The sequence below is a fragment of the Microplitis demolitor genome, chromosome 5 (genome assembly GCF_026212275.2).
Source record: "Microplitis demolitor isolate Queensland-Clemson2020A chromosome 5, iyMicDemo2.1a, whole genome shotgun sequence".
NCBI lineage: Eukaryota > Metazoa > Arthropoda > Insecta > Hymenoptera > Braconidae > Microplitis > Microplitis demolitor.
In genome coordinates, this window is record NC_068549.1 from 251,563 (window position 1) to 265,819 (window position 14,257).

The window sequence follows — 14,257 nt, forward strand, 5'->3', positions numbered from 1 at the left end:
TATTTGAATAGAGTAACCTTGTTAAAATAATTAACTTATTTTTTGAAAATTGCCATATGTTCGAATGATTTGTTTTTTTTTTAACAATGTAATCTAAAGTCCGTTGATTCGAAGACTGACGCAATTAAAACTTTTCTACTTTATATAACGGTTTATTCGGCTGCGTTCAATTATATTTCGATAAATTTTTATTTTCATTTACTTTATTTTCCATTTCACAATTTATTTTTTTTAATTACTACTCTCAGTTTCATAAACAGTTAAAATTTTTAATAACAGAACTCAATCCGCAGCTCAAGTGAAATTATTTAACTCAAATAATCGTATTTAATTGAATGAATGAAAGCTTAAATAAAAAAAAAAGATAATAAATGATGTTATCGCCGTAGTATTATCATTGAAAACATTAAACCCGCGGCAAACATGGATGCCGGGTATTAGAGCAAAGTACGGAAGCATAGGTGCGATGGTAAGCATCTTCGTGTCGGATTAATGGAAACGATCGTTTGTATTCCGGTAACGGCTGAACATTATTTTTCCAGGATAAATACTCTATTACTTTATGTCTCTACATACATACATCTGTATCTATATCTCTATTTATTTTTATATTTTTATTTACCTACACTACTTATAGTGATTTCGAGTATAGTGAAACACGCGTGCTACAAATTATCATTATCGGGAAATCTGACATTGTGAGTTATCATTATTACTTTTTCACTAAATTAGAAAAGATTAATATAATAACAAGAAATAAAATATCTTTCAAGAATTTTCTCCAGCTACTATTTTATTTATAACATCATTTATTATAATGTTAACACATTTCTTCGTTCAATCATATGTGATATTGATGTTTTTTTTTTTTTTTTATTTTTTTAATGCCACAAGTTGTTGATATTCGCAGACTATAATTTTTTTGTAAGCTCTAGAATAAAATAATAAATGGATATTGTAAAAAAAAAAATCTGAAAAACGGTTGACTTTGCTGAGATTTGATGAAAAAACTCGATTCTCGAAAATCGGATCAAAACCAATAACTTGCCTTTTTTCGAAAATTAAAAATTTTCATAGCAGGAAATTAAAGGAAAAAAAGAAATGGATAAAATTATCGATTTCCGTGACTTAGTGAAAGTTCATAAATTTTTGTGTAGGCTATTTTCCCTGAGACTGTCTAATCTGATCCTCCCCTAGCATATTTGTGTGTATTATATATTTTTAACGAGAGGGTTGGAAGAAAGTGAAGGAGGTAATCCAGATCCTCAGTATAGTTGGGCTTACAAAATGAAAAGAGTGACAGAGAATAAGAAAATAGAGTTAAGGTGAGCTTGGAGGAGGTATAGAGCTGCCCGAGTCTCAGTATAATGTAGGCGTGGAAGTAATGTTATGGAAATTGGATGTCGGAGCAAAACAGAGGGAGACCATAATGGAGGCAGATTACTCGCAAGTTTTTTTTCCTCAACAAACACACTCGCCAAATTAAATGCTTTATACCATTATAGAATAATATTTCTCTTGAATCCATGCACTCATCACTCACCACTCTTTTCACCCCTTTGCTTCCGTTTTGTTCAAATGCTTTTTCCCTAGAGCATAAATATTTTTCTACCGCTTAAAGTTTAAAAATATTTCATTTATTTTTTAACATAAACCTCTTAAAATGTCATGGGAAATTTGAGTTTTTAAAATGCGCGGATCTTGTGGAGATGTTGATAATGAGAAAAACTCGGGCTGAGGAGGCTACTGGATTGCTAGATAAACACGAGCTCCGTGGGATAAGAGTCAAGAGATAGAGCTGGAAGAGGAGGGGGGGGGGAGACCAAGCGAGATGAAGGAAAAAAAAAAAAAAGTTTCAAAGAGAGACGTTCCATTGCGTTGAAAAAAAGTTTAAGCGGGTGCAGAGACTAGGGGACGGAAAGAGCCCGAGAGAGAGTGTATATAGAAGGCGCGTCTCTTCTCTTTGACACTTGAAGCGTAAAATCTGTGCCGCAGGGGTTCCCGAGCTTCATCTCGAGCTTACACGCGGACAATGGCCGAGAGACACTCATCTCAGGTGCACATGAGACTAAATGCTTATACTTGTATGCACACATCTTTACACAAGTTATGTAGGTACACATGTTGTAAAAAATAAATAACTTGTGTAAAATGTACATTACTCATAAAAATACTTGTATCATGAATTTACATAACTTTTGGTTATTGCAACGCATACAGTTTAACATTCAATTATCTGTAATTTTTAGTTTTTTTTTTGTCTATTATTTATTATTACACAATTTTACTTTTTAATTTTATAAATTGCAGAGGAGAAAGTATGAATTGATAATAACCATTATCATTAAATTTTCGCCTGAGACAACTCAACATTATGTAAAACGCTCCATAGCAGTATCATTATTTTTCGGCATAAAAAAAAACCCATGAAAAATTTTAATAAATTTTCTGTTACACTGTAGCAAAAAATAAACAATTTGTGAGTTTAAATATTTTCTACATACTCCTAAATCTCGGTAATAAAATATTTAACACCCCTGTTCTCATTTTATACATCGACATTAATTTTTTACTGGCGTTTTTTTTACTACCGATAGCCAACGTTTCAGTCAGCGAATTGTTTTTCGAATACATCACGCACCCTAATGAAAATAAGTGTTCATAATACGCAGGTATAGCTATAAAATAACAGTGCGGTACAGCGCGTCGACGCATACGATCGTAATATTTCATACAATACACACTAGCCGTTCATCATTTAACAGCCCGTCAATTTAGCAATATCACTCATCGTAATTTTGATATTTCAAATTTTAAAAATAATTTCCCATGCATGAAAAATAAATGGAAATTATCTCGTAAAAAGCTTTGATTGATTTTATATTATTTTTTATATTATTCAAATGAAAAATAATAGAAAAGAGTTATATATATATATGTATATAGATGATAAGTTAGACGTAAATGTGTACAAGTGAAATGTATTTGAGCAGTAAGTTGATCTAACTACAATCGTAACAACAAACATCATTGAATCCACCGAAAGCAAATTATTTTGGTGAATTCTGAACTACTGTAGGTAGCAAGTTACAATGATGACGTACTCGTGTCCTGTTTACCGCAAATTCGATATCTCTATCTTGTTCCTTTACTTGCTTGCTCCAACTTTACTGAATATATGTGTATGTATATATATGAGGACGACATCCATGGATGTGTGCGATTGAATCACTTGGACGGACAACTTTGATGGGGAGCTTAACGACGTGCCGCGAGGGATCGCCAGTTGGTGTCTATGTGGAAACTATACGAGAAACAATTCCATTGGGCCAGTGAAGAGGACAAAGTGGTAAAGCCGCTAACTTGAGTTCAACCCCTTCTTCAATTTTACTCTGACTGTGTGATTATACTAGTTTTGCCTTTTATACGAACACAACCCTCGGAGTGTGTATGCTCTAAAAAAAAATGAGACAAAGACTTGAGCAAAAGAAAGAAAGGAATATTTTAAAAATATATCATTAGGGATCTATTGCTCTGCGGAATGCGGCTTAGATAAAGTTGACGATTATACTGTGAAAATAAAATATTATGTGTACACTCCGGGTTTGAGGTGTGTTTGCTTGAGAGTTAATGGAGATCGTGGTACGGAATAATTTAATTATTCCACTATTTTTAATGACTTTTAGTGGGATAAATATTTACTTGAGAAACGGAAATTATTTTTGGATACTCTGGGAAGATTAATTGAATCGAGATATTTGTTAAAGATCGCACAGAAAAACATGTTGATTTAATATTTTTTGTATTTGTTGAAGAAAAAACCTGTTGAGAAATGTTGACAGTGATTTTTCTACAGATTTGTTATAAATAAAAGTATTTTTTCCAATGATTTCTATCATCAAAGTACAAAAATTTATTGAAAAAAATATCTATAATTAACCATTTATAATTTAAATATTTTTAAACTGAGGTTGAATTATTTAAAAGATACTTTAAGTGGTCTTCGTACAAAGTACGTAACTTATTAAAATGAAGCTTTTAGAGATTGTTCAGAGGATGTGGAGGAATTACCTAAGGCTGAGTGCATGTATAATAAATTTAAATACTTATATGTATAGTAAATTAAATGAATGGTATTAGTTTAAGTGCACGCAGTGTAATTATAGGCCAGATAAAATGTAAGGTGTAGCTTAAAACATCAAGTTTAATGTTTCATGTTTTATCATTGAAGTAAAGAGTAGCTTATATATATAGATAGGTTTGAGTTGAGTCTTGTATCGCACTTAGTCACTTGTACGCGCGTTGTGCCAAGAGCTAGCGCACATTGGTTAATTGTCAGTGGGAACGGAAGTGCTGTTCTATGACCACGTTTTCGGGTGCATTGCGTTGTGTTGCTGCAGTTGGGAAACGACCATCGTAATGTCTGCTTTCATCCCTTTATCTCTATATCCCTTTTGCTCGTTCTCTTTACATGAAAACACACATTTGCTTATACACTTATACACATTCACACATATTCTATACACATAACTATTTGCCAACTCACCCCGTTACGAGTGGACAGAATTCTGATATATGTTATATTTAGAATGGCCGCGTCCACGTCGGCGCAATTAAACTACCAACGTTAAACCCAAAATTAATTCAATGATGCTAGTACGTCAACTATGAAAATTATTTAGGTCGAGACCTACGCAACGGTTTATCGAGGATTATTACAGATACTATTAACTATTTAATGCACTTACATTTGTTTGTATCATTTATTTTTATTTCCTCATACATATATGCATATATACTTTCTACATTTTATTTATAATTATAACTGTTCTCATTTTAAATTATACTTTTCAATTAGCTTTAGTTTTTAAATTATTTAACATTTTCCAGAACAAAAACAAGTTTGTACAATATTTGTTTAGAAAAATATATGCAGAGGACTGAAAATTATTTAAATTAATTTGAAAAAAAAAAAAAAAAAAAAAAAAAAAAAAAAAAAAAAATGTAATTTTATCGCAGAAAACTTTAAACATAATATTATTATCTCTGTAAAATAACGATACTCGATGAAAGCACTTTTCGATGTCACCAAACTTCCATTATCTCTCAAAGCGGAAAAGGAGCATAAAAAAATAGCAAACAAAATAAATAGTAAGTAAAAAAAAAAAAAAACTATTGATGTTACGACGAAAGGCAGACTAAGAATGTTACGGATTATATCCAGTAAAGAACAAGTGGAAGAGACACACGACAAGAAAACGTACTGTTTCATGTATTTTTTTTCTCCTTCTTCTTCTTCTTTTAAAGCTTTGAGCTAACCTTGTTCTTTGGCAACTTATGACTAACAAAGTTTGCCAGCATTCCTTAACCAGGTCCTTCTCTCATTTCCTCTTTCGCTTTTTATTATGTCTTATCTCTTTATTTTCATGGACGATGGTCACTCCTGATTCCTGTCTCATCTTAGACGATTCGTATTTCCTAGAGGATCTGAACGTAGTTCACCTACACCCGAGCCAGATGGCGCCCTGCAATATGTACTTTGCTCCTTCTCAAATGCTGTCACTTGCAAATATTATACATACAAACTTTTTGTAAATTTATATGCGTAAAAGTAAAAATGTGTGTGCGTATTTTTTGATGTAGATATAGTGTTAAAAGACATGACCGTTTAAGTTACGGTAACAACTGATGACAATAGATAAAACGTGAACGTGCTCTTGCTTCGATATTTACCCTCTCTTTACCTCTTGGAAAGTTTGATCTTCAAGAGACCTTACAAAACGTTTATGTAAAGTATCTTTTGTCTTGCTGGGGACAAGAAAATATACAAATATGGATATTCAATATATTACATAATATTACATGAAAAAAATAAAGTAAGACATTGACACCATTCAAAAGAGAACGAATTTTTTTTTATCTAAAAAAATATTTGATTAAGTTATTCATATCTGGGTTAAGATTTTTGTGTGAAACGAGTGAGTTGAAGGAAAAAAAAATTTTGCAACGAAATAAGACTCAACAGCACCCTCGAGAGCACAAAAAGTACCGGTCGTTTTATTTTAGAATTTTTAGTGTTATTTCCCTGCGAGAAATGCGCACGACATTGTTCAAGCTTGTTTGAAGTAATATAACCTAGAACTAGAGTATTAAAAAAGTCTATAAACAACAACAGTGAAAAGAAAAAAAAATTAAATAAATAATGGAATGAGGTTAAAAAATAACGAGTAAACAGATTTTAAAAAATCGTAGAGCTATCAGGAAAAACCTCGGTCGTAATAGTTACAACAGGCACTGTAGTAGTCATTGTCATCGTTTGTCAGTTGTCATTAAAAATTCTAGCAGACTGGCTGCTTGTCGATAACAGGAGAAACGTGTTGCAGATATACTGGGGTTAAAAAAACGCTATGCCGAATATCTGACGATACGGGTGCCAAGTGCTCTTAGATATAAATCGTTTTATATGTTTCATTATTTTTATATATACCTACATACATACCGACGCAAGTGTAGTATTGCCTGGTTAACTTTTACCGATAAAATTCTCAACGCTTCAGGTAGTTAAAATTATTTTCCGTGCACCTTGAACGAAAAAAAAAAAATTTTTTTTAAATTAATATCGTTTGAGATAAATTTTTTCATGATAAAATATTTTTAGCGATAGTTTAAAAGTATTAACAGCCACGATATTAAATAAAACTTTTTTTTTTAACATGCGATTTTTTTATTTATTTATACTCGATTTTATTACACGCGTTCGTTTTTTAACGATATACCCACTTTTAATTTCATTTACCTCAATAAATTAAAAAAAAAAACATTTTACACTTTATACTGAAATTTTCAGTTGACAAACTAGAAAATTCAATATGTACATATATATATGTTGAATTTGAAAAAAATAAACTGCAATGGTTGTTCTAAAGTATAATTGAATTTTTATACAAACTAAATCCTATAATAGATATTCAATTAAATATTTTAGATTAAAATAGAGTATCGGTTGATTGGACGAGGATCGGCGTTAGTTTAACTGGAGATTGATGTGTGATATATTTTGTAAAAGCCCAACATCACCTCAATTACACGTGGAACAAGCAACCGACCTAGGTCCTTCTTCTCTCCTCAACCCTCTTCTCTCAGTTGTCCATATCTAGTACACCAGCACCAGATGAGTTACCATGTTGCAGAAGCTATCGCAAACTTTGAAATTGTTCCATTCTGTAAATTGCATTACGCGTCACGATCAGCTATTCCATAGATTGAAATTCATTCTCCCATATATAATAATAGAGTATACATGTAATACATAGATATATTGATATATACAATACGTATGTATGTATACATATATGGAGAATGTCGAGACACAATTTACAAAATATTCGATATCATCGAATAACTCACCTTTAGATCTATTACTAAAATTCAGTTGTCTATAATTGACTGCAGACTCTATTACTCTATCACTCGATTAATTGCGCAGTTGGTATCTAACGATACAACCTATTATTTATTTTGGGTAAGAAGAATTATTAATAATGTAAAAAATTTATTCGTTATGAATAACGATGTAGGATTATTTAAGCCATTATTTAACTGTTATAACGATGTGTCAAAAAATGTCTTAGATAAGGTAAAGGTATAGCTTGACGGTTATAATTTATCGTTTTCAACCTGATTCAACTAACGACTCGTTCCTCTGGCGTCAAAATTTATTTATGATATTCTATAACATTGACAGATGATGGGTATTTATCAGTATCAATCAGTTTATATTGCGAAATCCTGAAACATTCAATTTTTTATTTAAATATTCACTTCAGCTTTAAGGATATTTTTAATAAATTTATATTGATATTGATGAAAATAATATTATTTTTGTTTCAGAATTTGAAGAATCAAATTATGACGACCAATGTTTGGGTGGAGCAGGTAAGCATTGCTTTTTATTAAAAATCGATGCAGTTAATGGTATAATTAAATGGGAAATAAAAATAATAAGTATAATAAATTTATATGAACAAGACGTAAATGATACACGTGGGTACTGCGAGGTTTATCACGTACGTCTATTCCATAAGATCCGTAGACATAGTCGGGAATGTTATTGCGAGTGACGAGACACCGAAAGAGACCAGTGGAGGTTCAGAAATGATGATTGGGACAAAGAGGCAAAGAGAGTGCCGCTGAACGCGGGGATGTGAGGAATGAAAAGGTAGTGGGTTGAGTAGTGGGTGGTTGGAAAAAATCTGAAAGCTAGAATGTGTGAGCGTATTTGCCAGTGAGGTAAATCGAAAAAAGCATTGAAATGGCCTCAAGAGATCACTCGAATATGTTTATTTGCCAGTGGTTGAAGAAGGATTCCGAGGACAGTCACAGAGTGTGAGCACGTACGGGGCATGTTGAATGGGCGTTGGGGGGTCTTCACAGTTCAGAAGCCCCTGGTATGAGTGACAGGGGGTGTGAAAGCCGCGTTGGGAAATGCCACGTCAGCTCATGCTATTCTATATATTATTCTCTATGTGAGACGCGACCTGTTTTTTTATTTTTTTATTTTTATTTTCCAAGATTTCAACTAAAAACTTTTTTTTTTATATGATAAATCACTATCGTTGGGACTGTATGCCGGTTGCGACAATCTTGACAGCGAGCTTAAGTGAAGAGGTTTATTAGTTTTGTTATTCAATGTTGAGCTTTGAGAGTGGGATTGACTAGGGTATTTCAAAAAAATTTTTTTCTTAACAACAATTTATTTTTATTTTTAAATTTTCCTCAAAAGTACTTTATTTTCAAATTAAAACAATTATTTTTTATTAAACAAAAAAAAAAAATTAATTATCAATAGACTGGAAATTTAGTCGCTCAAAAGCTGGCAACAGTCTTTTCAATTTTCATCTTCCCCCCTGTGCAGATTAAACAAAAAAAAAAAAGTTTACGATTAATCAGTGTCTACTTAGTGTCTACAAAGTCCCAGTGGGTTTATCCCATGGCAATCCAGAGGGCTGAACACCACTAGCTACTAAAAAGAAACAGTCATTGCCCATTTCCCGTCATAATTCACCGGGTAACAACGCCGCAACGACGCTCAATGGCGATGAAACCCCGCCAGCTCAAGAGCTTTACTACACTAAAATAGACCTGAGTAAAAAAGAAATGAAATAAAATAAAAATAAAAAGCACAAAATAAAATAAGGAAGAAAACTCACTAGTTTTATCGACTCTTGTCTTAGTTAACCGACGTCACCGCAAGAGGGCTCTCCAGCTCTCAATATCATCTCATCACCTTTATTTTCTTCATTTCTTTCTCTTGCTCCTGGTTCCATTTGGTTTTGATCTGAATCTAATGCTTTTTTATTTCTTTGTTCTTTTTTTTTGGAAAATTATAAAAAATTTAAACAATTTTCATTTTCAATTCATTTCATTTTATTTTTCTATACCACTTGAGGCTTAACAAAGGAATGTAAGAGCTAAAAAAAGTGCATTTAACTACTTTAAATAATGGGTAGTTTGAATAAAACGCAGAGGATGGAAAATTGACGCCAGGTGTGGTGAATAAAGTAATGAAAGAAAATAAAAGAAAAATAATTATAATAATGATTGAAGACAGCGAATGATTTAACGATTGAGTACATGGACGAGATAAAGGAAATAAAAAAGTGACAAGAAAAGAATATTTCATGGAAACTTACATAGGATCGAATACTAATAATATTACAGAAAAGAAAAAAATACAAGATGAATGCCCTAGAGAAATATTTTAATTGTAAAATAGTTGTCTGTCTTGGTGAGGATTGTCTTTGTTGGATTAACTTCAGTATTCAGAACTTTGCCCGACAAAGAAGCTCCAGGCTCAAGGCAGAAAATATTTCTTCAAGTTTGAGATTAAGCGAGAGAGAGAGAGAGAGAGAGAGAGAGAGAGAGAGAGAGACACAAAATATAAGAAGCAAAAAAATAAAATAAATAAAAAGGATTTCTTGGCGATTGCCCAGAAAACTTTAGCTCGGGTGATTTTTCTTCTCGCTGCGGGCTTAAACTCTTGTATTTTTGCTTCGTTCATTGGCCCTTATATTCTCGCGAAAAATATACCTAATAAAAATAAAGAATAAGAAATCAGATATAAAAAAATAAAATAGGATATAAAAATCGGAAGTGAGAATTCTTTTGAGAATGAATATAAAAAGGATTTTGTCTGATGGGAAATGTAACTTTTATTTTTGTCAACTTTTTGCTTTAGGAAAAAAAAGCTCAAGAGTCAAGAGATAAAAGTCTAGATGAGATATTACGCATATTGTTTTTATTTCTTTTTTTTTTCCCCACTCGATTTCAATTATCTGATTACAGTCTGGTGAAAAACCTTATTGATAAAATAAAATAGATATAAATAATATTATTATTATTTTTTAAAATTTTTGCTAAGGGATTCGGTTAAGTACATAAGTACAGTATATTGTAATGATAATTTAGGGTAAATATAATTTGACATTTAGTGTTGAGACTGTAACGACAATGTAAGAGCGCTGAAAGCTAAATTGTCCGGTGTTAGTATTAAAATGTCATGTGACAATGAAAATAAAGAGGACTTAATAAAAGGACGGGAAATGGACATTGTGTTCACTAAACAGTAAGTAGACTTTTCCATAGTGGTCTAGACTCCTAGACAACATTCACGTCAACTTGTGTAGATATTTTGTGGTTTCTTTCAAGTGATAAACTAAGATATTGTTCTAACTTGATGACAAATATGTTTAAATAAAAATATTTTACCATCGTTTTTTTTCGTTTTTATTGTTATAAATTGAGATTAACGAATAAAAAAGCGTGAAAGCGTGGTGGATACATTTAGAAAATGAGAAAAAGGATTTTGTTTACGAAAAAGGATTTTCCTGGCGTAAAAAAAAAGGATTTCAGTTGGATAAAGTTAAATAGTATGTGTCGGGATAATGGAGTAAATGAAACAGTCCATTCTTAGATTTTATTAACCCACTGAAAGCGTCGAAGATTTTGTATAGGTGTTTTGTGTGTGCTAGTAAAAAGTGAGACATTATAGTGTAGCGTATTGAATTGTTAAAGTTGTCGGAAAGATTAGGTTTACTGAAGCAGCAAGAGAAATAAGAGAATCGAGAGAAATGAGAGAAATGAGAGAAAAGATAGATAGGAAAGAGGAAATTCTTGATCGTACAAAAGCCAAAGACTTGGCGTGGCTTATTTCCTCATAGTCAAGGCACTACGTACTATGGCGACAATAGACTCAAGCCATTTAAGTCCTAGTCTCAGCCGGAGTTGTCGTCACATTCATCGTCTTACTATTCTTATGATACTCTTTTTCATATTATTGATAAAACTTTAATTTTTCTTCAATAAATAAAGTCTTTCACAATATTATTTTTCGTGCACTCCTTGTTTATTGACCAGTCTTTAAATTTTTTAAATTAAAAAAATATAAATTTTTGTTAAATATATATACATATTAATTTATCATTTTATTTTTGATTACCCATCAGATCTAGTTAGAAGATACGAGAGCGATAAGCACTTAGTGATAAATCGTTAAACAGCATTTATCCTGCTCGTTACCGACACAAGAGGCGGTGACTCGGGCAACTGCACCCTGTACGCTTGCAATGAATCTTCCTTCAGCCAAATCGAATCGACACGTCAACCCCCTCATACATACTATCTCCTTCTCTCCCTTTCAATATAAATATATATCATCCTCTTTTACCGCCGGTGGCTGTTCAACTCGCTCATCCACGCTTGCAAATAATATATATCGAGTGTCTACTTTATTCGGATGCACACATCGTATATACTTATTTGTGAAAAAGTTGATTAATGCGTAAATTAAATTTCGCTTGGTTAAATAGCAAATCTACTATCTGACAGTCACCACTGGTACCAGTCTCATCCCATCCCCATTTACTCTTTCTCTCTATCCTATTTACCAACACGCGACCCCATCACTTTGGTTGTGACAAGCTCACAAAATAATGTGAAATATTCAGTTGAACAATCAGTTCTCTGATTTGCAGCTTCACACTAAAATAAAATATACTCACAGCTACTAATTTCCAATAATCCTGATTTTTCGATTCATCTATTTATTTTCTTTCTTTTTTAATTAAAAAAATAAATATAATTTATTGATATTTTTATTGATACGGTATAATTTTATTTAGGCAATTAATAATGATTAATTGGTTTAGTGATTTACTGACTGGCGGATTAAATTAAATGAATGACAACTAAAAATGCTGGCTTGATTTATTGTTTTTCGCTTGGTATTTTTATTAATTTATGAGTTTTAATGAGTAGGCTTAATTTATTATTTTTCACTTCTTTGACGTTAGAAATATTATTTTATTTTACTTTATTCAATCATCAATTAGTATCTTAATTGTAATTAAAAATGGGGTATCCTCAAAATTTGCCTAATTTTCTTTTTTTAGCGTCTCTATTTTTCACGGGCCTTCTTTATAAATTAAATATTTTTTATATGAAACTTATTCTCAAGATTAACTTAATGCGATTATACTGCGAAAAATATTATGAAAATAATTTATGCAGTGAATGTGAACAGTTAGATAAAAGTATACAAAAGATGTCTCTAAAAATAAATAACTATATATATATTCCTACTAATGACTGTGAAGTATAAAAATAATAATAAATTAACATTTTTCAGCAAGAGTTCCGTAAACATTATTATCATAAGAAAATAAAAATCTTTAAACACACGAGTACTGGTATAATTTTCCGTAAAAAGAAAAGCCACTACAAAAGCGGTGTAAAAAATATAAATAAATAACATACACGTACATCAACAGAAGCTTGTGCTCACGAGAGCTTTTTGTACTACTGCGGTACCAGTAGGTGCTTTAGAAGAAGCCTAGCAAAACACCAGTACCAAACAATTATATAGAGCTGAAGAAAATAAAAAAAAAAACTATAATAATTATGTGACGCAAAGAAAAGTGTGAGCTGACAAAAATGCATTACGTGCTCGGCAGTTTAGTTGTGAAAATATTTAAAAATAAAAATACATATATGCGGATGAGTGGTTTTAAAGTGGATAGTCAGCGGCGTTGATGCAACAACGCATTCTGATGGACAGAAGAATGCTAGTGATGGCACGCGTGACAGATTTTTTTACTCTATGTCTGTTTTACAAATAGATATTCAATTTCGTGGTTGAATTGTCTGATGCACCTATAAAATACATATTTACATTTACATGTTAACCTTTAGATTTAAATCTATATAGAAATGAATAAAATATTTAACTCATTCAAAAAGCTCTTTAGTATTTTTAACACTCTCAATCTATTAAATTTTCATTAAACACTTATCCACAGTAATTTATACTATTTTATTATTTACCTTCCGTTTAATTTTTTATTTATTAGTTTTCGCGCAATCAATTAATTAATCATTTTTTTGAATATATCATTTTTATTATTGTAATTAATTTAAGTAAAATGAAAAATATGATAAATAAAAGTCTAAAGTTATAATAATAAAAATTAATAAAATTAAATGAAGTTAAAACGAGATAATAAATTATGTAAGATTTTAGATAAGGCAAATTAGCAATTATTTTAATGATTGTAATGTAAGAAGAGTCGTGGTGGTGGAGGTGGGTTGAGGGTTTAGTAGAGTTGATGACAAAATGAGAGAGGATGACAAAAAAAGAGGGTAGTAGATAAGGGAGAGTGAAATCGTGGGGTGGATGAAAGACTTGGCCGTGCGGGTATGAAAAGAGATTCATCTTGAACAGTCATCCCTAGCGATTAGTCGAAGTTGATAAGAGACGAGCAGGAAATCCACTTTCTCATCTCTACGACTTTAAGTCTCCTCAACTCAGGCGACGTATTTATAGCGGAAATATTGATTAATCGATTTAAAAGTTACGATGCCAGGGACGAACAGATCACACTGACATGGTTTTTTTTTTTATTATGTCCAGGAGTGGAATGACTATAAGCTCAAATGGAATCCAGAGGAATATGGTGGAGTCGAAACAATCCACGTGCCATCTGAACACATATGGCTGCCAGACATTGTTCTTTATAACAAGTAAGTTTAATATTTTATTTCACCAATAATTAGTTTAATATAAAAAGTCGTAAACTTATTATCTCCTATAAACGCCCATAATTTCCTTATTATCTCCATTTAGTATCACCTTTATCTAATAATCTAATAGTGCCTGTTATCAACACCACTCACCTACATAATCACCATAAACCTCCTTTAT

The 14,257-nt window shown here is 31.6% G+C and overlaps 1 protein-coding gene across 2 annotated transcripts in view; it reads left to right on the forward strand.

Moving 5' to 3' along the window:
- The window catches only part of LOC103575281 (acetylcholine receptor subunit alpha-like 1), a 47,778-nt gene that overhangs the window by 10,027 nt on the left and 23,494 nt on the right, over positions 1–14,257 (forward strand). The window contains exons 1-3 of one of the 2 annotated variants that reach the window (XM_053739656.1): positions 5,819–5,876; positions 7,891–7,935; positions 13,967–14,076. In XM_053739656.1, coding sequence (XP_053595631.1) covers positions 7,909–7,935; positions 13,967–14,076 — 137 coding nt within the window. In that variant the 5' untranslated portion in view covers positions 5,819–5,876; positions 7,891–7,908. Of the gene's footprint in view, positions 1–5,818; positions 5,877–7,890; positions 7,936–13,966; positions 14,077–14,257 lie in introns of those variants that run through there. The other variant, XM_008555007.3, reaches the window with a different exon arrangement.